General features: G+C 36.3%; 3 protein-coding genes across 4 annotated transcripts in view; 1 reads left to right on the top strand and 2 right to left on the bottom strand.

The window, feature by feature from the left end:
* LOC107552349 (MORC family CW-type zinc finger protein 4-like) overlaps positions 1-4,416 on the bottom strand; it is a 20,377-nt gene extending 15,961 nt beyond the window's left edge. Inside the window, exons 1-6 of the mRNA XM_016234211.1 lie at positions 4,308-4,416; positions 4,139-4,211; positions 3,048-3,180; positions 2,745-2,965; positions 1,834-1,981; positions 498-657 (exon numbers count right to left, since the gene is read on the bottom strand). Of these exons, the coding sequence (XP_016089697.1) occupies positions 498-657; positions 1,834-1,981; positions 2,745-2,965; positions 3,048-3,180; positions 4,139-4,211; positions 4,308-4,349 (777 nt within the window). The 5' untranslated portion in view covers positions 4,350-4,416. The remainder of the gene's footprint in view (positions 1-497; positions 658-1,833; positions 1,982-2,744; positions 2,966-3,047; positions 3,181-4,138; positions 4,212-4,307) is intronic.
* Positions 4,417-7,095: 2,679 nt separating this feature from the next.
* LOC107552346 (phosphoethanolamine N-methyltransferase 3-like) lies at positions 7,096-19,975 on the bottom strand. 2 transcript variants are annotated; one of them, XM_016234207.1, is made up of 12 exons: positions 19,729-19,975; positions 17,994-18,171; positions 16,816-16,971; positions 15,868-16,004; positions 12,463-12,620; positions 12,186-12,380; positions 10,949-11,038; positions 10,658-10,747; positions 9,321-9,443; positions 8,667-8,798; positions 8,366-8,482; positions 7,096-7,391 (listed from the first exon to the last, which is right to left on the bottom strand). In XM_016234207.1, the coding sequence occupies exons 2-12, from the start codon at positions 18,155-18,157 to the stop codon at positions 7,281-7,283; spliced, it is 1,473 nt and encodes a 490-aa protein (XP_016089693.1). In that variant the 5' UTR covers positions 18,158-18,171; positions 19,729-19,975; the 3' UTR covers positions 7,096-7,280. The 2 variants fall into 2 exon arrangements, with proteins under 2 accessions (XP_016089693.1, XP_016089692.1); XM_016234206.1 differs by lacking the exon at positions 19,729-19,975 and adding an exon at positions 19,448-19,629.
* kcnip1a (Kv channel interacting protein 1 a) overlaps positions 18,132-22,431 on the top strand; it is an 84,829-nt gene continuing 80,529 nt past the window's right edge. Inside the window, exon 1 of the mRNA XM_016234210.1 lies at positions 18,132-18,192. Coding sequence (XP_016089696.1) covers positions 18,156-18,192 — 37 coding nt within the window. The 5' untranslated portion in view covers positions 18,132-18,155. The remainder of the gene's footprint in view (positions 18,193-22,431) is intronic.

Here is a 22,431-nt window from a genome sequence, read left to right as displayed (position 1 = left end):
TTATCATTCTCACCTAAAATTCACACACACACACACACACACACACACACACACATGCACGCACACACACACATGCACGCATGCGCGCACACTCACTCACATGCACGCACGCACACACACACTCACACAAACACACACACACACACACAAGCACACACACACACACACATGCACGCACAGCCGCACACGCATACATATTTGCATTCACACTGTAAAACAACCACAGGTTATAAATATCTGTATTATCGTTCTCTCAGCTCCACCTAAAATTCACACACACACACACACACACACACACACATATGCACGCATGCACACACACACACACATGCACGCACGCACACACTCACTCACACACACACACACACACACACACACACACATACGCACGCACAGCCGCACACGCATACATATTTGCATTCACACTGTAAAACAACCACAGGCCATAAATATCAGGAAGTTTCTCGCTCTGTTGGTCATCTCTCTCTCTCACTCACTCTGAGAGAAAACTCCATCTCAGGGACGCTGTTACTGTCTCTGCGGTGCTTGTAATAATCTCTCCTCCATTTTCCCTGCGTCTCCTCCGATTGGATCTCTGGCAGACGGATGTCCTCCGCATCCGTGTCAAAGTCAAACTCTGGCTTTCCATCTTTATTTCTGTGAGAGAAGATTGTACAAATTTGATTTAAAGACAAAAATGATTTTAAATCATTCAGTATTTTTGCATTCAAGTTAGAAAGAGAAATATCTTTGGATAAATTTTTTTTTTTTTTAAATTAGAAAAACACTCAATATTTTAGCTTTATTTTTCAATGCTTATCTGTTTATTTTTATTTATCAAACGGTCCAAATGTAAAAGAGTTATGCTGATTACATTTGCACTTTTAGCATTTGTCCGACACTTTTTTTTATCCTAAGCGACTTGCATTTAAGGAAAACACTTTATCAGTTTCAGATAAAACATACTTGCATATTGCATTTAATCTATCAAGGAAGTGGCTAATAAACACATATCACAAAATCTACCATTCAAACCAAAAAAAATGTCCATCAAATAAAGTGAAACACTGTAAAAGTCCAGATATCTATGGAAGCACGAGATAAAAAGAATGCAACTTTTTATCTGACAATTCGGACCTTAAACAAATCAGAATTGTGAGATATAAACTCAGAATTTTGAGGTATAAACTTAGAATTCAAAGAAAATTTTATAATTGTGAAATGTAAACTTATAATAGCAAGATATATGAAATGTACATATCACAGTTGTTGTTTTTTTGTAATTGCGAGTTATCTTGTGTTCTGTCTTGAATTGTGAGACAGAAGTCTGAATTGTGAGATATAAACTCACAATTCAGATATAAAGTTGTAAGGAAAAGTCCAAACTGTGAAATAAAAAGTTACCTTTATTGATTTTTTATTCCATAGTGGGAATTGGCTTCCATAGGTATCTGAGATAAAAGCTTGTAAATGTACTCAAAAATGCAAGTAAACACAGAAATATGATTAGAAAGTAGCCAGTTGCATATCTGATTGCTTAAATATACTATTCGTTAAGAGTTGAGAGAATCACATGCTTTAGGGTGATTCAAATGACTTGATTCATTGAACTGAAGCAGTTCAGGGTATATTATATTCAAAACAAACACAAATCAGGAGTGTGTTGTTATGACAGAGTCAGTACACTCACCTGCATGCAACATGTAAATCACATGCAAATGAATTATGACACTGAACATAATGGTTCTCCTGTCTGCATTTGCTCTGTAACGTCATCTTTCACTACAACATGCAACTCTGGCAAAGTAGTTTGAAAACTACCAGATGACAGACCTGCGGATGTTCCAGATGAGTATCTTGGTTCCTTTTTTGCCCTGAATGGAGTCCAACTGCTCTTGTAACTCAGAGACACTCTGGAAGAGAGAATATTTCAGGATGGCTCTCAGACTCGCCTCTGAATCCTCTGTTACCACCAGCGCCTGTGAGGCAGGAGTTAAAGGCAATGTTTTGTCCCACTGAGACATCCGTTTACAGTCTATATGCACAGAGTGCATGCACATGCATGCAAAACAAATACATGCATCTTATTTTTTCTGTATGTATATAGTCTATGCATATAGTCTACTTGTCTACAATCTGTATGCAAAGACTACATGCACATGCACGCAAAACAAATACATGCATCTTATTTTTTCTTTAATCCTCCTGTTGTGTATTTGACTCCAACTAGTTTTCAAACTGTTCAAAATACTGGTTAAACTATTTATTTCTTCTTGGAATGGGGTGAAAATTTCTCATTTATGGTCAAGAATGTGCACGCAAAGTTTCGACACATAGATGTGTTTTGAAAAGGCTATACAAAAATTGTTAGGACTTTTGTGTTGGGGACTCATTGACTCCCCTATCGATCCCCATTGGTTTCCATGCAATTAACACTTTAAAGAACACTATAGAGTGAAGTGAAATAAACTTTACTGTATCTTGTCCAACACTCAGATACGAAGTTCATGAGAACTTATTATATTTCTCACATATTTTATATTTTGTATAGAATAGTCATTTTCTGTTTTTATATGAATATTTAGTGTTTTTCAAAGGGATTTTGGCAAATTGTATGCAAACCAATGTGAATTAGTTTACCCCAAACACAAAAGCTTTTGAACACAACAGGAGGGTTAATCAAACAGAAAAATGTTCCAAGTCTTGAGTTGAAAGACCCGTATTTCTACTGAACAGAAGGATATTGGTCTGTTGGTTGAACGGGGCGATGGGTACGATCACAGCCTGAGCTTTAATGGCCTGTAAGAAGCTTTGAGACAACATGCCCACGCTCTGACAGCCACCATTTTTTGTGAAGATCAGAGCATCGCGGCCAAGACGCATTGAACCTGACTTAAACCCATTTCCGTATACGCCGATGGGCTGATGACTGCTTTTACTGGAGCCTTTCTCAGTGAATCCAAAGCTGTGAAAAAAAGAGAATTCTTTTCACAAAATGTCTCACCTCAACAAGACTTGAGGCATCATTCGTGTCGGTTTTCACACACCTGAGCATTTTGTGCAGTTTGTTGGGCGTCATACCGCTCCCGTTGTCCATAAAACTGAGGCACAGCTGTTCTCTGACCGTCACAACATCAATCCATATGTTCTTGGCTGTGACTCCTGGGTCAGATGCGTTATCTACAACACATGCAGAAAAGTGTATATAATTTGAGTACAACTGCATTATTTATTGTACATGCACAACATGAATGCTTTTTGCAGCACTTTCTGTTTTCTCTTAAACTGCAAGCCATTGCAAAAAGGCAGATCTCTTAATATAACCTACAACCTAAAAAGACACACAAGCCGTTTAACAGGAAGTCAAGAGGAAACTGCAGAAATATTAAGAGGATTTTGTTAAACCTCAAATCTTGATCATTAAGTAATCAAAGGCAAGCACGACAGGAACGCAGTTTCCTGACACCTGTCTCTAACGGTACTGAGATCCGACCCTGAAAGCTTTACATATTTCCATCAGCCTTTACCATAAACCATCTATCCTAGCAGAGAAACCGCACGTGTAGTTCATCACGTTTCACAAACACAGGCGACACATTCATTAGTCTTCCTTTGAACACTACATCTATAGTTGTAGTAACGTTAAACCCAACAAACCTATTTTTGATAAATGCTTTGCTTGTAAAGTGTTCGTAATTGGCTTTATTTACATTCATTTTTATTTTTTTATTTGCATTTATGCATTTGTAGATGCGTTTATCCGAACTAAATCAGTTTATGCATTCACTGGGGCACCAAACCAACCATAGTGTTGCTCTATGTTGTATTTTATTATTAAATGCAATGAGATTCGGACATTGTAAGTGTTCGGATCCACTATGCATTTAATCCAAAACGCAACTTTACCACGCAAAATGCATTATGCGCGTTGAGTTTTAACATTGCGCCATTAATGATCATTTAAGCATTATCCGTAAGGTACTGTAGATTGCCTTAAAAGAGCTGCAACAGGTGCGCAAGTGATGTGCGCATTTATTGTCTATGAGATTCGCGGAAGTTTAAACCGAAAGTATCGCCAGTTCCTGACAAAACCTGAGTTTTTCCTCTGAATAGATGAATGCATTTGTGTTTTGCTCACCGATGAGTTCCGCGACCGCACTGAAGGGCCATGTGTGACTGGTGGAGTTGCTCTCCAGGTACGACGGGCTCATCTATAAAAACAACATTACGCAATACAATCATCGTAAAGTACATCGTAGAGCGTGAGAAAAGAGTTTAGAGAAGTTAAGAAAGAGTACACTACACACAGAGCTCAGCCGGATCCCGTGTTCGCTCAGTCTCGCCATCATGAGGGTTAAAACACACGTCAGATGAAAAGAGATGCAGATGGTTCATTCTTCCTCCTTCAGCGTCTCTCTCTCTCTCTCTCTCTCTCTCTCTCTCTCTCTCTCTCTCTCTCTCTGTGTGTGTGTGTGTGTGGCGTGACACTCCCACCCAGAGCTCCACAGAGCACATCTCATCTGCACACTTTTTTCTTTTTGAGAGTTAGTTCCCTATGTCATATTTTTTTTCATCATAACTTTCATATATATGTATATAATTTTGTTTTAATATTATATGATTTTACGTGACACTCCCACCCAGAGCTCCACAGAGCACATCTCATCTGCACACTTTTTTCTTTTAGAGAGTTAGTTCCCTATGTCATATTTTTTTCATCATAACTTTCATATATATGTATATAATTTTGTTTTAATATTATATGATTTTAAGTATTTTTTACACGTTATCACATTTCGTTTTATTATAGGCTATATTTTATATGAAACACTTTTATGAATGACCTTTCATTTATATACTAATATCATCTTCTTTAATACAGGTTACTACAAAAATAAAACAAAATCAAATGTATTTATTTAAATACTTTATTTCATATTTTAGCATTATATTGTATATTAAATGATAGCAAATACATTTTACTTTTAAAATTAATTTATGCTGCATTGTACACACACACAGGTTTGTTTTTATGGTTTATGGGGACTCTCCATAGGCGTAATGGGTTTTATACGGTACAGACCGTATATTCTATTGCTCTACACCAACCCTACCCCTAAACCTACCCCTTACAGGAGACTTTCTGCATTTTTAGATTTTCAAAAAAACTCATTCTGAATTATTTATAAGCCTTTTGAATTACGGGGACACTGAAAATGTCCTCATAAATCACCTTCTCGTTGTACTACCTGTCATACCCATGTTATTATACAAATTTGTGTCCTCATAAACTACATAAACATGCACACACACACACACACACACACAAACAGGGCTGCATTAAGACCTCAATGGGCCTATGACTTACTGCAGAGCCGTAAGCCGTAATTCTTGTTACCAATTCCAATATCTCAAAATAAAAAAAAATACTACTAAAGAAATACTAGGCTATGTAAAAACAAACATGCTGAAGACAAGTAAACAGTCATGAATTACAATAGAACAAAGAAATTGACCTACAAACACTTAAAGCACTGAATAAGAAATATATTGTATAAATAAATAGACTAGAAATAGACTGAATAGTCTTCACTGTATAAATTCAAGATACATTATTTTACAAAAGCGATCGGTCAAGGACAGTGAGTGATTTTCTTTCTAATGTTTAATTTACATTACTGACACAAATGGCAACAGCAGCTATATTAGGCTGCTTTGGAGGAATAGTTCACCCAAAAATTAAAGTTATATTGTTGTTGTTCTAAACCTGAATGAGTTTCATTCTGCTGTTGAATGCAAACTTACACTCTAAAAAATGCTGGGTTAAATACAACCCAGTGCTGGGTAAAATAGGGACTAACCCAGCGGTTGGGTTACTACCCAGAAGGTAACCGCTGGGTCAAAACAACCCAATTGCTGGGTTTGTCCCTATTTTACCCAGCACTGGGTTATATTTAACCCAGCATTTCTTAGAGTGTATATATTTGGAACAATACACCTTCTGGGTAGTAACCCAACCGCTGGGTTAGTCCCTATTTTACCCAGCACTGGGTTATATTTAACCCAGCATTTCTTAGAGTGTATATATTTGGAACAATACTGGTAACCAAACAGTGTCTGTGCCCCATGACTTCCATAGTATAGAGAAGAAAAATCACTATTGGAGTCAACAGGGACAGAAGCTTTCTGGTGGTTACGAATATTCTTCAAAATATCTTCTTTTATGTTGAGGAGAACAAAGAAATTCATACAGGTTCAGAACAACTTGAAACTGAGTAAACAATGACAGTATTTTAATTTCTGGGTGAATATCCCTTTAAAATCTCATCATATAATGCCAGGATCGCATAATAGCCAACTAGTGCACATGCTTTATCTTTAACTATTAACGTTCATTTAAGACACAAATAACTGTGTTGACGAGGAGACAGGCATTTTGACACATAACTATGTATATTCGAACGTTTAAACACAAGGCGCAATTAAAACGTTAAAAAAAATAACTCTTAGTTTAGTCAGGCGCTGTACGGGCTATAGCCCCCCTAAAAATGGCCTAGCGACGCCCATGGGCGCTACCGATGTCCGTCAATCTACTCCACAGCCAATCACGGGCCCCCTCCTTGCTCGGGCCCCGGGGCTTCAGCCCCGCTTAGCCCAATGGTTAATGCGGCCCTGCACACACACACACACACACACACACACACACAAAAATACAATTTGTTGTGTCTGTGTATTTTACGTTTTGGGTAATATAAAAATATCATATATGATTACACTGACCAAATCATGACAGACAGACATGATTTTCTCTGTAAGGTTTCGCTGAGATATTAAGCTTAGCTAATACAAAAATTGACAAAAATGTGTCTTGGAAGATAACTGCAGATATTATTGTTTTATTTATTTATTTATTGTATTTATTTCTGTGTTTATCTGTAGTTACTATTAAGGTATAGTGTGCAATAGATAATAGGTATTAGAATTAAGGTTCACTGTGTATTAACAGCTGTTTACATCATAGATTTTGACTTTGAGGATTTGATCAAACACATTAAAAGCCCTAGCATATACAATCAAAACAATAAACTAATAAAATAATATAGAAAAGTAGAATTTTATTAATTTATGCTGCATAACAGTATGTCGGTCTTACAGCTCTGATACTCAAAGCTTGCGCACTGTTGTGCAATTCACAGAATTAGATAGAACAGTGAGTTTAATATAGCATCTGAAATATATTGATTTGAATTTGATCATTAGTTGGATTGTTCCTCTCTCTCTCATTCTTTGGTGGCATAGAAAAGCCCCCAGCGTTGGTCTCCAGTCTCACAGCGCTGCAGTTTTTCTGTCCATCCGTTTACAACAGCATCATAGTCTTCCTGAGAGAACTCCTGTGGAGGAGACAGAGGTTACAAGAGTACATGGTAAGCTGCTTGCTTTCCAACAATATGCATGCAAACTTTAAAGGAATAGTTCACCCAAAAATCACAAATTTAAGATGTAGATGAGTTTGTTTCTTCATGGGAACAGATTTGGAGAAATATAGCATTATATCACTTGCTCACCAATGGATCCTCTGCAGTGAATGGGTGCCGTCAGAATGAGAGTTCAAACAGCTGATAAAAACATCACAATAATCCACAAGTAATCCACACAACTCCAGTCCCTCAATTAAGTTCTTGTGAAGTGAAAGATACATAAAAAACAAATCCTTAAAGGGATAGTTCACCCAAAAATCCCCCCAAAAAACACCAACCACAGTTGGTGGTTGCCATTGACTTCCATAGTAGGAAAAAAAATACTATGGAAGTCAATGGCAACCACCAACTGTTTGATTACCAGCAATCTTCAAAATATCTTCTTTTGTGTTCAACATAAGAAAGCAACTCATACAGGTTTGGAACGACATGAGTGTGAGTAAATGATGACAGAATTTTCATTTTTGGGTGAACTATCCCTTTAAGACATTTTTAACTTTAAACTGTTGCTTCTGGATAAAATATGTGTCCTCTCAACATAATATTAATTGTGGATTATTGTGATGTTTTTATCAGCTGTTTGGACTCTCATTCTGACGGCACCCATTCACTGCAGAGGATCCACCGGTGAGCAGGTGATTTCTCCAAATATGTTCCCATGAACAAACAAACTCATCTACATCTAGAATGGCTTGCATTGGAAGGTTGAGTGCATTTGCATTTTTGGGCGAATACCTCTTAAATGAAAGTGAAACATGTCTTCAATGCCTGCAAATGTAGCTTAAATGAAAAGGGAGGGGAAAAGGGGAAATATTTCCTTCAACAGTATGCAAATGTGTGGTTGTAAATGTAATGCAGACGTTACATGAGCAGGAGTGTGTGTTTACCTGTATAAACTCCTCCTTCATCTCCTCGGCTCTCTGCAGTTCAGCCTTTATAACCTGAATAAATTGCTCTGTTCTGTCCTCAGCGCGAACATTACTGAATCCCACCTCGCTCAGGAACTGAAAAACACACACAAACACACTCAGCAAGAGCATAAACAAGCCCTTTGTTCCTGCTCCAGCTTTTTTGTGTGTGGCATATTCAGCATCGTAGTGACCGATATCAGCATTACATAACAGATCAATACTAAATCTCAGTCCAAACAAGCTTTAATAGTACACTATGATTTTATGAGGTCTGTACTTGTCCGTATCTCTGAGGTGTGTAGAGGATATATCCCCGCTGGTTAACGTAATCCTGAAACGCTGGAGACCAAGGCTTCTCTCCACAGCAGTAGTCACTGATCAGAAGTTTACCGCCCGGCTTCAGCCATGACTGAAACACACATTAAAAGAAGAGTTAACTCAAAATACACATTCTTTCATCACTTCTAAGACAATGCCTCATTTGTCCAGTAGAGGAAAAAAACGCACATTCTTTTCTCTTTATTTCCTGAGAATTATTTTCCACATCAGCATTTGCTTACTGTGCTTCACTGCATTTGCCTATTTGGATGAATCCTCCATAGTTCAATACAAATGCAAAGGCTTGTTTTTATAAGCCATACATAATGTGTCACTCATTTGAGTCTTAGTAAAAAATAAATAAAGAAGGCTCAAGGGGAAGATAACTGTTAAAACCACATACACAAAAACCTACACACATATATTCACTGGAACACCTGCTACCCAGTGACAGTATATTTAGACCTACAGCACACAGATAATCATTTGTATATCCTCATACACACACACAACCCTTATGCGCACACATAGAGTAAGCTATTTCTGTGACATATGACGTGACAGACATGAAATTAATGCACACATGCAGGATTTTACTTGTGAGAACACTCACATAAAACTTTCCGAAGAGGTCAAGTTTGTCCCTGATATGCAGAATCGTGTCTCTGCTGTAAACCACATCAAACGCAGCATCAGGAAACCTTCTTTTTGTGGCATCTGACACCTCAAACTGCACCTGTAGAGGAAGGACAGACAGTTACTCTACCATCAGGAAGTGCTGAGCGACTCTCAGAGCTTTCCCAGAATGCAGCTCTGTTCATTCTCAAAGCTATGCGAGTTGAAAGTGTCATTATTTAACATTTTAAAAGAGATTTCTAAATTCCTGTGGAAAAACTTAGTACTAGGCTGTTAGGGTGTTGCTATGCAGTTGTTATAGGTGGTTGCTAGGGTGTTGTGTGTGGTTGTCAGGATGTTGCTATGTAGTTGCTAGATTGTTATAGGTGGCTGCTATGGTGCTATGGGTGGTTACCAGGTTGTTGCTATGTAGTAACAACCTAGTTGTAATAGATGGTTGCCAGGGTGTTGTGTGTGGTTAACAGGGTGTTGCTATGCAGTTGATAGATTATTATAGGTGGCTGCTATGGTGTTATGGGTGGTTACCAGGGTGTTGCTGTGTTGTAACAACCTGGTTGTGATAGGTGGTTCCTAGGGTGTTGCCATGCAGTTGCTAAGTGTTTGAAGGTGGCTGCTATGGTGTTATGGGTGGTTACCAGGGTGTTGCCATGCAGTTGCTACAGTAGGTTGTTAAAGGTGGCTGCTATGGTGTTATGGGTGGTTACCAGGTGTTGCTACATAGTAACAACCTAGTCGTAATAGGTTGCCAGGGCGTTGTGTGTGGTTACCAGGGTGTTGCTATACAGTTGTGAAACTACTAGTTGTTGTATTTTGCTATGTAGTTGCTAGGGTTTTCTGGGTGGTTGTCAGGGTGTTGCTATGTAGATGCTAGATTAATATTGTAAAGTTGATAAAGTTGTTGCTATTATGCTATGGCTGCTTACCAGGGTGTTGCTATGCAATTGCTAGGTTGTTATAGGTGGTTTCTAGGGTGTTGCTATGTGGTTCCTGAGCTGTTTAGAGCAGTTTGGTGGGTTTTGCTATGTGGCTGCCAGGGTGTTGCTATACAGTTGACATGCTGTTCTGAGTAGTGTGTGATTTGCTTTGGGGTTTCTACAGTGATCTGGGTGGTTGCCAGGGTGTTGCTATGCAGTTGCAAAGCTGTTCTGAGTTGTTGCTTTTGCTATGGAGTTACAAGTTTGTTATGGTTGGTTGCTAGTGTTTTAATGCAGTTGCAAAGCTGTTCTGTGTTTGTTGCATTTTTTATGTGGTTGCCAGGGTGTTGTGAGTGGTTGTCAGGGTGTTGCTAGGTATTTGCTGAAAAACTCAGTTTACTAATGGCAGTTTCTCCTTCACGGCTCTCTCCATGGCAATCTCCACCATGTTTGATGACAGGTCCATGCCCAGAACCTCAACCCCAAAGGTCTGTCATTAAAAAAGATAATTCAGCAAGTTAGTAATTAATCGAATCGCCACACTAAAATATAGACAAAACAGAATTTCTGTCTAATAATATTTAATTACGGTTTGCTTGTTTAAAAGTCCTGAGAAATACAGACTTGAGGAGAGTGAAACACGTTCTGAAGCAACACATAAACCCATCACACGTAAAAAATTTTGGCTCACCTTGGCCATGTAGAAATCTCCACCTCCAATCCCACAGCCAACATCAAGAACCTTCTGTCCGGCGGTCAAGTTCAGCATATCAACAAACTCCTAATAGGTTACAGATTAATATATCAAAGAGATTGAGAGAAAACAAACCATTAATTATTCACTAAAATGATGAGATAACACTGAGAATGAAGAGATCAGAGCCATGAGCCAAAAATTAGGAATCCTCAAAACCAAAATTAAAGTATATGACAGAAATATTAATACATTAATTGCTTAAATTGTTAATAATTTTATTACAAATACTTTAGTCTGGTAAACACTTTTGGTACTTTGTTTCTGAAAGTTACATAGTTGCTCCAATAGGTGGCGACAAGTGACCATATTATAATTGAGTCAATGATGATTCATTTAAATGATCGTTTCAAAAACCCTATTCATTCAGGACGGGAGGAACGAAATTAATAATCTTTATTAATGAGTCATTAAATTATTTATTTAACTGATTCATTCAAAAATATATTTATTTGCGAACGAAACAAGCAGCTGTCTTTACGAATGAATCCTTGAATCATTCATTCAACAGCGATTCAAAACGTTGCTTTAGAATCATTTAGAAACAAAACAAGCTGCTGTCTTAATAAACGAGTCATTGATTGAATCATTCAGTCAACAGATTCATTCAAAAACATACTCACTCGGAAACGAATTTTCGTTTTTATGAACAAATTTTTTGCATAAATCATTCGACTTATTCATTCATTAAAAACGTATTATTCATTAAAAAAACGCCTATTCTTTCAGGGTGGAATCATTCATTCAACAATTCATCTTAAAACAACTCATTGAACAATTTCAAATTTTGCAGCGGTTCTGCTGTGCCTTGGTTTGGTAAGTGGAAATATTGTATCTAAATATACTTTACTCAAAATGAACACGTTGTTCACTGAACTGCTGGACTGTTATTATTATGTAGCTTAACTTATATTCATACACTCAGAAAAAAGGTAGCCTACAAAAGCTATCACTGAGGCAGTACCTTTTAAAAAATACTTATATGTACCATTTTGGTACTAATATGTACACTTTATGTATTATTGTGTACCTTTATGGTACTAATATGCATCTTTTAGGTGTATTAAAGGTAAAAGTACCTTTCGAAAAGGTAGATTGTAGATTGTAATTAATAATAATAATTCTTCTTTCTTTCTTAGGGGACGTATGACCCGACATATTCTGCATTCCTGACCTTTGTTGTGCTGAATCCGCCTGTGCTGACGTATCCTGATCCGAACATCTTCTCGTAACGTAAGATTCCTCTTCTGGTGTACTGCTGGTTATCTAGAAACTCCTGGAATGTGGAAAAGCCGCCCTGATGCTGCTGTACAGCATCACGACAAACTTTCTGCATGAGCCAACACAACTGGTTCTGGTTGTTCTTCATCTAAGACAAAGAAATAATTTCCATTTCAGTTTATTATACAGAGTTCATGTCCTTAAAATAATTTGCTGACTGACTGGTTTACCTTCACATAGGTCTGAACAGTCTTATTGAGCACCATGTCAAACCCGTAGCATTTCTTCTCTGTCTGATCTGATTCGTCCAGCAGGAGTGACGACATCAGGTGGTTGTAGTAAGCAGGGCTTCTGTAGTGCGTGGGGTTAAAATCTCGCTTGCAGTCACCTGTGGACGTAAAAAAGACATAAAAATTTATAGAAAAACTTAAACTTTTACAATATTAAATAATCTTCATTATGCTACTCTAAAGCTGTAATAAAAGTAATAAAGCATGAGGATCATTGCGTGCTATATGAGGGTAATTATAGTTAACTAAAACTTTTGTTACTTGAAATAAAATAAACTTGAACTCAAATAAAATATGCAAATAACTCAAATAAAATATACAAATAAAATATACAAATAAAACAATTTTAAACATATTGTATTACAGCTAACTGCCAAGGCAACATTTCTCATGTTCATATAGTTTAACTTGATGTACTAAAATAACTGAAACTAAAACTGAAAACTGTACAGACATATTTTAAACAAAATTAATAAAAATAAAAAACACAACAAAATAACTTTAAAAGTAAAACAAAAACTGAAAATCTAAACATATGTACAAAATATGAAACTAATTCAAAATGTTAATAAAAAAATATAATAGTATCTTAATTATGCTAAACACTACACTACATGGAAGAATATACAGAAATTTTGGAGCACTTCATGCTTCCTTCTGCTGACCAGCTTTTTGAAGATGCTGATTTCATTTTCCAGCAGGATTTGGCACCTGCCCACACTGCCAAAAGCACCAAAAGTTGGTTAAATGACCATGGTGTTGGTGTGCTTGACTGGCCAGCAAACTCACCAGACCTGAACCCCATAGAGAATCTATGGGGTATTGTCAAGAGGAAAATGAGAAACAGACCAAAAAATGCAGATGAGCTGAAGGCCACTGTCAAAGAAACCTGGGCTTCCATACCACCTCAGCAGTGCCACAAACGGATCACCTCCATGCCACGCCGAATTGAGGCAGTAATTAAAGCAAAAGGAGCCCCTACCAAGTATTGAGTACATGTACAGTAAATGAACATACTTTCCAGAAGGCCAACAATTCACTAAAAATGTTTTTTTTATTGGTCTTATGAAGTATTCTAATTTGCTGAGATAGTGAATTGGTGGGTTTGTGTTAAATGTGAGCCAAAATCATCACAATTAAAAGAACCAAAGACTTAAACTACTTCAGTCTGTGTGCATTGAATTTATTTAATACACAAGTTTCACAATTTGAGTTGAATTACTGAAATAAATGAACTTTTCCACAACATTCTAATTTATTGAGATGCACCTGTATAAATATATTTGTTCTAGTAATTGTTAACAAAATGCAGTAACTCATTGTGTCTCCCTTTTATTTTTGAATGATAAAGCCCTACATTTTTGTGTTTAATAACGTTTTAGGCTCCAATAATAATAATAATTGTAATAAACTATGGTTAAAGTGTTTATCATTTATTTGCATAACTATAGATTCTAGAAATACAGGTTTGTCACACTAAGTACTTATTTATTAGTGTCTTTTAGTACGGCCCGCTGGATCATATTAGACTCGGATGATCAATTTTAAAACATTTGAAAAGCAAGTCAAGTAAAGATTGCTTTCAGTTTATGATGTTAATACCATCTCCAACCAGGAGAGGTCACTAGTTTCCAGCCGCTCCCCTATTAATTTCAGCGTAGGACGTGCACTAATGTAAACATTCATTAACATTAGCAAATAATAAATGAAAAACTGACCATGAAAACAGTATTTTCAAGTCAAGATGGTAAACAGATGATCTTTTTACCAAGTTCAAGGGGATACCCATATGTTTGGAAATCTGTATTTTATTTAAAGGGGTCATATAGGATGCGATTTAAATTTTTCCTTTCTCTTTGGAGTGTTACAAGCTCTTGGTGCATAAAGATGATCTGTAAAGTCGCAAAGACTAAAGTCTCAAATCCAAAGAGATATTCTTTATAAAAGTTATAAATGAAAAACTGACCATGAAAACAGTATTTTCAAGTCAAGATGGTAAACAGATGATCTTTTTACCAAGTTCAAGGGGATACCCATATGTTTGGAAATCTGTATTTTATTTAAAGGGGTCATATAGGATGCGATTTAAATTTTTCCTTTCTCTTTGGAGTGTTACAAGCTCTTGGTGCATAAAGATGATCTGTAAAGTCGCAAAGACTAAAGTCTCAAATCCAAAGAGATATTCTTTATAAAAGTTAAGAGTCAGCCATGCCTACCTAAAACGGCTCGTTCTAACACACCCCACATACCTACCTCACTATGTGGGAAGATTTGCAAAACACTGCCCAAATGTTCACGCAAAGAAAGAAGGCGTAACTTTTAGTCTCACAGTATTAATGATTTTGTCTCGTCGCTCCGGCCGGACACGGCATCAACAGTATGTGAGGGGCGTAACATTTCATGCTTGAGGTATTCGGCCAATCACAACACACCTCGCTTTTTCAGACCGATGAGCTTTGTAAAAATCGACACGTTTCAAAAAGGCGGGGCATAGAGGAGAAACAATAATGTACAGTATGTGGAAAATAATGTGTTTTTTTTTACTTTAAACCACATAAACACATTTCATTACACCAAATACACAAAATAATGTTCTTTTTAGCAGCATCATATGACCCCTTTAAATCGCCATCACACCACTGCTCACAAACAACGGGGACGCCAGAGTTGCACTTGCCTCAAATTTCAAAGGTCAAATTCATAGTCAACAAAAGCTTTTTGCCAAATGCATGACAGAAATGTTTGCACTGGACTTTGTTCTTATTAGGGTTTCCGGGGGTCCTTAAAGGGTCTTCAGTTAAATTGTTTCCATTTAAGGCCATGCAAACTCTTAAATGGTACAAAGTCTAAATTATAAGAGGTCTTTTGGGACGGAAAGACAAGAATTGCTATATGGATTAATATGACGATTCAACTTCAAAAGGCTATGATTTCACTGAATAAACTTGAGCACTGCACGTCAGCTTTGTGTACTGCAGTTACCGGGGAAACCACTATATGCACGAACGAATTTGCTTTTTCAATAAGCCCATCTGCTATTTTTGCTACATATTTTTAAATGTGAACCAGTGGATCGACAAAAAGCTAATGCATTATAAAAATCTAAACAATTAAGCAATTTTTTAAAAACAAATGACATTAGTTACACTTTAATTTCCTTCAATAAAAAGGAAATTGAGTAAGACGGTGTAAAAGGTGTGTGGACGTGGATTAGTAATCTGGCCCCTTGGTATAAAGGAGAAAAAATGCTGGCCCTCGTCACTATCAAAGTTGCCCATCCCTGAAATAGAACAAAAAGAAATCACTGCCATTAAGTGTCAAATTACAAGGTCTTGTTTCTCTAACCTGACTGGTGAAAGCAGGACTCCCTGAAGAACAGGTAGCCGCCTGGGCGGAGCCACATGATGAACTTCTCAGCCAATGACTTCAGCTCCTGATCACTCAGATACATCAACAGCCAATTAGAGAAGACCACATCCAAACTGAAAGAGAAAGTGTCAGAGAGATGAAGTGGAAGCTGGAGAAAGACATCAAATGAGATGGGATGCATCTTCTCAGATCTTTTTATACCCAATGAAATTAAAATGGAATAATAATGATCTAAAGCAGTGGTTCCCAACCCTGGTCCTGGAGGCACCCCAACACTGCACGTTTTGCATGTATCCTTAATCAAACACACCTGATTCAGGTCATCGGCTCATTAGTAGAGACTCCAAAATCTGAAATTGGTGTGTCAGAGAAAAGAGATATGGAAAATGTGCAGTGTTGGGGTGCCTCCAGGACCAGGGTTGGGAACCACTGATCTAAAGAACCTTTTTATGCTACAAAGAACCTTTTGTGGAATGGAAAAATTCCATAGATGTTAAATGTTCTTCATGGAACCATCAATGCGAAGCTGTGCACTCTTGTACTCTAACAGCTGACATTACTCATTTACTATTTACTGTCTTTCTTTTCTAGGAAAATGGACCAAAAATACTGATGACTCCTTAGGGGTGTATCCAAAGTTTGGCCAATCAGTGCTTTTCGAAATCATAGCAATGGCACTCTTAGCCTTTCATTCTTGGTCTAACACCTAATTATTCATCTTAATTCTTCAAGTCTTTTGCCATTGATATCTTTTTATCTTTGTATATAATCATATAAATGATTATATACAAAATTAATAGTAGTATTGAGATTGATGTGGTTTGGTATTGGTAAAATGTGCTTGGAAAAAAATACGATTAGAATATTGGCTGGCCTAATAATTCTGCATGCACTGTAGCTGTGTTTATAGGGCTGAATATATACCTGTGTTTAGGGAAATCCAGCTTTGTGACATCAGCTTGGATGAATTCAGCGTTGCCCAGGTGACTGTTGTCCTTTTTGTTCTTTTCCACAAACTTCTCCATGAAGTCCACAGCGGTCACATGACGGGCCTTGCCAATGAGGTGACGTGTGAACCGACTGAAAAGAGCAAAGGTCATGATAACAATGCAGCAAATAAACCATGCTTAAAAGCTTAGTACTGGCCAAGAAACAGATTACCTAACCATTTGACCTTTTGATTAGATTTCCACCAGATTTTCATCATTTTGATTTGACAGTTTCACTGGGACATATAATTGTATTGCTACATAGCATTGTATACTTGTATACAATGAGTATTGTTGAATTAATGTTCCTTGTTTGTCATTTCAATTCATTTTTAAAACTCCTTTCTTGTTGAATCTCATATAACTTCAAAATGAATTGGTTCAATTATTTTAATGAGTTCAAGTAATATAAAAACTAATGCTGTCAAACGATTAATCGCGATTAATCGCATCCAAAATAAAAGTTTTTGTTTACATAATATATGTATGAATGCTGTTTATATTTATTATGTATATATAAATACACACACATGCATGTATATATTTCAGAAAAATATGTTGTTTATATATTAAATATATTTATTTATAATATAAATGTATAATATAAATTTATGAATATAAACATGTAAATACATGTAAATATTTTCAACATATATACTGTATGTGCGTGTATTTATATATACATAAATATATATATATATATACACAGAACACACATATATTATGCAAACAATCTTTTATTTTTTATGCGATTAATCGCGATTAATCGTTTGACAGCATATGTTAAAACATATGTTGCCATGAATTGATCTCGTAATTTTTTATAGTGTTGTTTGTATATATCTGTAATATCTTGTAAATAATAAGTATAATTTGTAAAGTGTTCATACATCATGGTAGTTTTTGTTGCAATGCCTTCAGTTTATGATGATTTTATTTCTAACACAAAACCTATTTTATTAATTTCTTTTTATTAGTCTTATTTTCTTTATGCAAAACATGAACTGCTATTTTGGTGAAATAGGACTTGGACTTGTACGTATGGTTCACCCAAACATCAGAGATCTGCAGGTCTCTTCAGAATCCAAAGTCAAAGACAATGTGATCACTGACCCGATTCCAGCACCAAGTTCCAGCACATCAGAAGCAGCCAGAGAAGGGAGCAGGGAGAGGATCTCTGGCAGCTCGTGTTGGGTCAGTTCCTGAGCGTTTGAATCCAGCATCATCTCCTCTACTGTTGCAAACTTGGAATGTTCCTTCCAGAACTCCGTCATCATGTTTCGCTCGGTTTCTATGGAGACAACCCCATCAGGTAAGGACACTGAGGATATTTCTGTTTCTCTAGATTTTCTGTTCATGGTTACCTTTACAAAAATTGACTAAAGTCTTTAAAAAAAAAAAAAGGTTTCAAAAGGTTTTTTTTTTTTGCCACAATGCCGCATATAAGATCAATTTTGGGTTCCCCAAAGAACCTTTCAATGAACATTGTAAAAGAAGTGCGAAGAACATTTTAAAAGAACATTTTCCCACTATAAATAATCTTTTGTGGAACGGAAAGATTCAATGGATGTTAAAGATTCTTCATGGAACCAGAGATGTCAATACATTTTTTTAAAAGTGTATATGAATTCTGCACATCTTCAGTCCATGTTTGTAAAAAAATGTTAAGCAACACATTGAATAAAATATGAAATTCTGAAATACACTCTTAAAAATAAAGGTGCTTCAAAAGGTTCTTCAAGCGATGCCATAGAAGAACCATTTTTGGTTCCACAAAGAACCATTCAGTCAAAGGTTCTTTAAAGAACCATCTCTTTCTTACCTTTTTATAATCTGAAGAACCTTCTTTCACCACAAAGAACATTTTGTGAAACAGAAAGGTTCTTCAGATGTTAAAGGTTCTTTATGGAACCATTTAGACAAAAAGGTTATTCTATGGCATCTTGAAGCACCTTTATTTTTAAGAGTGTAGTTTTGTAGATTAAGTGTATTTCTTTAGTTTATATTGCATAATTATTATGTAAAATAAGTGTTAATTTAAAAGTAACAAATCTCATTTGCTTATATTACTTATATTATATTATTATATTGTTTTTCAGAATTATATCTTCTTTTAATTATATGTTCTCCAGACATCAGGCCATTTAAAAAAAGGGTCAATCTCCTATATACCATATTGCAAAATGTATCTACAATAATAATTAAAAGTCCAAAAGATGATCCAAACATTATTTTAAAGTTTTACTCTGTAAGACTAAACTGATAGATGTCTCAATACAGAGATGGTGTTCAAGTAAGTTTAATTTGATCATCTCATACAAGCAACATTTGACAAAATACTGGCATTGGGGAAAAAAAATTTCTCATCCTGACATCTGTATTGGCCATTTAAAAACCCAATGGGGTCAATCCCTAAATACCAATTTGCTAATTAAATCCTAATTATATCATTCCAAATTACATAACTCCAAAGTGAGTTATATTTAATGAAATAATTTAAGTTGAATTTCATCATCTCATTCAAGCAATATTGACATGGGAAAAAATGCCATGTGTTTTTGTCTTACCTTTTTCCATATCAGTGAAATAGAATAAAATAAAATAACAAAACGGAATATACAGATATAAATCCAACTCTTTTCCACCGGAACAGTTTGTTCAGTCCGCTTGTGAGTCTCTTTAAGCACTCATGCGCGCTGTCCTGTCCGGGTCTATATTACTCAGGAGGACTAATAAACCCCGCTGACCACTAGGGCGAAGGGAGGAGAGCTGCGCTTTACGCATGAATAATAATGCTACTAAAATCCAGGGGGTTACGAAAGGCAGTGATGGAACGGGATCCCCTTACCTTAAGCCCGGACTGGATGCGCGTTGCGTCAGGCTTCGTTCACATACGTTTGGAAAGGGATGCGTCAAAGCTGAATGAGACCATATCCTTACGCTTTCGGATTGGAGAAATGGATACGAGAGAGACGCCGGTATGTCCCTCCTCGGGCTTATTAATGGTGATGCGGAATTATGAAACAAACGAAAAACGTAACGTGTAATTAAAGCTCTCCACGCGCACCGGCTTCTGCTGGAAAAGTGCTGACGCACCTCGTACGCGCTCTAGACAGGAATGCGTGCTCGTTGCGCAATATTGCCTCATGCATTCTGGAGCCAATAGCTGCTAAACTGAAGAGAGAAACATTTAAATGAACAGCCACCAGTTAATATGATAATTAACGTGTAATTCAATCCCTTATTTTGCTGTTTGGTATTGTGCTCATGTTGGGCTGTATTTGTGTTGTTTTGCATTATATTTTATGTGTTTAATGATGAAAGCAATCGTTTTATATTCCATGTAGCAGAAAAAGATTCCACATAGCTGAAAACCAGAGGTCTAGTTGGCATGCCAATGAATATATTAATAATATAATTAATGTACGTTTTTTGAAGGTGTTTTTTTAACGTTTTTGAAAGATGTATTACTAGCTACATAAAAAAAAGAATAAACGAATGAATGAATAAGTAAGTAAATACATTTAAATGAAAAGTAACACCCAGGGTTATTATAATGAACTGAAGCTAAAATATTACTAAGTACACTCTAAAAAATGCTGGGTTGTTTCAACCCAACTTTGGGTCAAATGCCGATCTGGTTTCATGGTTAAAGTTAAAATTTTCGACATGTTTCCGCAATGTTGTTGCTCTGCAATAGCATGAACGCAATGTTGTCTGGGGGTTTGGCAAAAGGAGATTGGGACGGTGGGCGGTGCTCGGGGTGGTGACTGAAGGCGGTGACTGTGTAGTTCTGACGTCAACTTTTTACGGAAGTCACAACGGTTAGTGAAAAATCACAGCTACTTTAAGCAGGCTGTGTGAATTTTACTGTGGACTGACGGTTTTGAAACTTATATGGCACCTAGACCTCAGTTATCATGAAATATGACCTTTAAGGTCTTTTCACACTAAATTTTCACACGTTAAAAAATAAATATGGCCTTACGTTGTGTCAGTCACGTTTACACACTGCCTCTGAAACTATTGTACATCATAAAAAAAATTCGGATCAGGTTCGATTTTCTGTTTTCGCATCCGTAGCAAGAATTTTGATAGGAAAGGATGATGAAAAAGAAAAAAAAAACATACAAAAATTTTGGTCTCATTGTGCAAGAGTCTTACAGTTAGGAGTTTGTTTAGGCTATATCAATAACCCTCAGTATTATCAGTTGAAATAATGATGCTGGCCTTAGAAAACAGCTTTAAATATGCTGCATATGTCATTTCATTGTGATTCAGTTCAGGTAGCACCTCAAATTTCAACATAAGAGACATTATTTAAGGAGAGAGTGTGACTTTCCATATAACATCATGTTTAACATTTAAACTAACGAGGGGAAAGAGGAAAGACATATTTCCTGGATAGATGCACATGACAGAGTTTACACATCATAGCATATACCAGTCCAAGGACAGCCAGCTGAGATGAATGCTGACAGAGAAACAAACACAGACATGTCATATTAGTAACACACGACACGTATAACCCGTAAAAAAACTCATGTCTGTTAGAAAACATCTCAAGCATTCAGCCGTTATGTGTATTTACTGCACTGGAAATATATGAATGCTTTTCAAGCAACTGACACTGAATTTAATGGGAATGCAAACGGTTTGTATCATCCAGCTTTACATCCAATCCCCTTGACCTGAACATGTCTAGTTTAATAGCACAGAGGTTTGAATGCCATAAGGAGAACTTTGTTGAGTACTAAAGTTTGTGTACGATTGCACTTAAAGGAATAGTAAAATGAAAAATCTGTAATCATGAACTCTCAGGGTTATTATGGTTAACTAAAACTAAAACTGTTCATTATTTTAAACAAAATGAACATTAACTGAAATAAAATAAAATGTATAAAGTTGCCACGGTAACATTTCTCATTTTCATTTAGCTTAGTACTGAAATAACTAAAACGAAATAAACTAAACTAATAAATGCAAATAAAAAAGGCCCTCCAAAAAAAAAATTTATGAAACTGACAAAAGCGAACAACAGCATCACTAAAACTTTAACTCAAATTCAAGTGAAATCAGAAAGTATAAAATCTAATTCAAAATATTAAGAAAAACTAATAAATCAATGATAGTTGGTAGAATTTCCATGTTTCATTATCCCTTTAAACTATGACCAATAGACCATTTTACATGCTTGTAATAGTGTAACATTTTGTAGACAATTCATATTACCATGAATCCAAGCAAATTATGCATTCCTGGGATTCGAACCCTTGACTTTGATGGTTGCTAGCGCCATATACTGTTTGAGTTTCAGGAGCAGCATTGTGACATGCCAGCCCATTGAATAGCTTGAATAGGAAAAAATGCTTTTGTGTTTACGTCCCTTTATGCCTTATAAAGACATTTAACATTGTTCTGTGAAATTTCTCTGAACGCGTTCTAGTCATTTCAATAGGAATCCGCACAGTTGGGAGTTTCGAGTAAGCCCAAAAAGTTTCGGCATGCACATGTTCGTCACGTGAAAACAGGTTGACCATGCCAAACAACA

Source organism: Sinocyclocheilus grahami, unplaced genomic scaffold, assembly GCF_001515645.1.
Source record: "Sinocyclocheilus grahami isolate Dianchi unplaced genomic scaffold, SAMN03320097.WGS_v1.1 scaffold447.1, whole genome shotgun sequence".
NCBI lineage: Eukaryota > Metazoa > Chordata > Actinopteri > Cypriniformes > Cyprinidae > Sinocyclocheilus > Sinocyclocheilus grahami.
This window is presented reverse-complemented; position numbering and strand designations above follow the sequence as displayed.

Bases quoted from the DNA above. Each gene is read 5' to 3' on its own strand.
- LOC107552346 (XM_016234206.1), bottom strand. The intron at 16,972-17,993 runs GTCAGTGATCAC...TGCTCTTTTCAG, and splicing joins GAACTTGGTGCTGGAATCGG to TCGGTTCACACGTCACCTCA. The intron at 8,483-8,666 runs GTACAGACCTCA...TGTGTTTTTCAG, and splicing joins CACCTCAGAGATACGGACAA to TTCCTGAGCGAGGTGGGATT.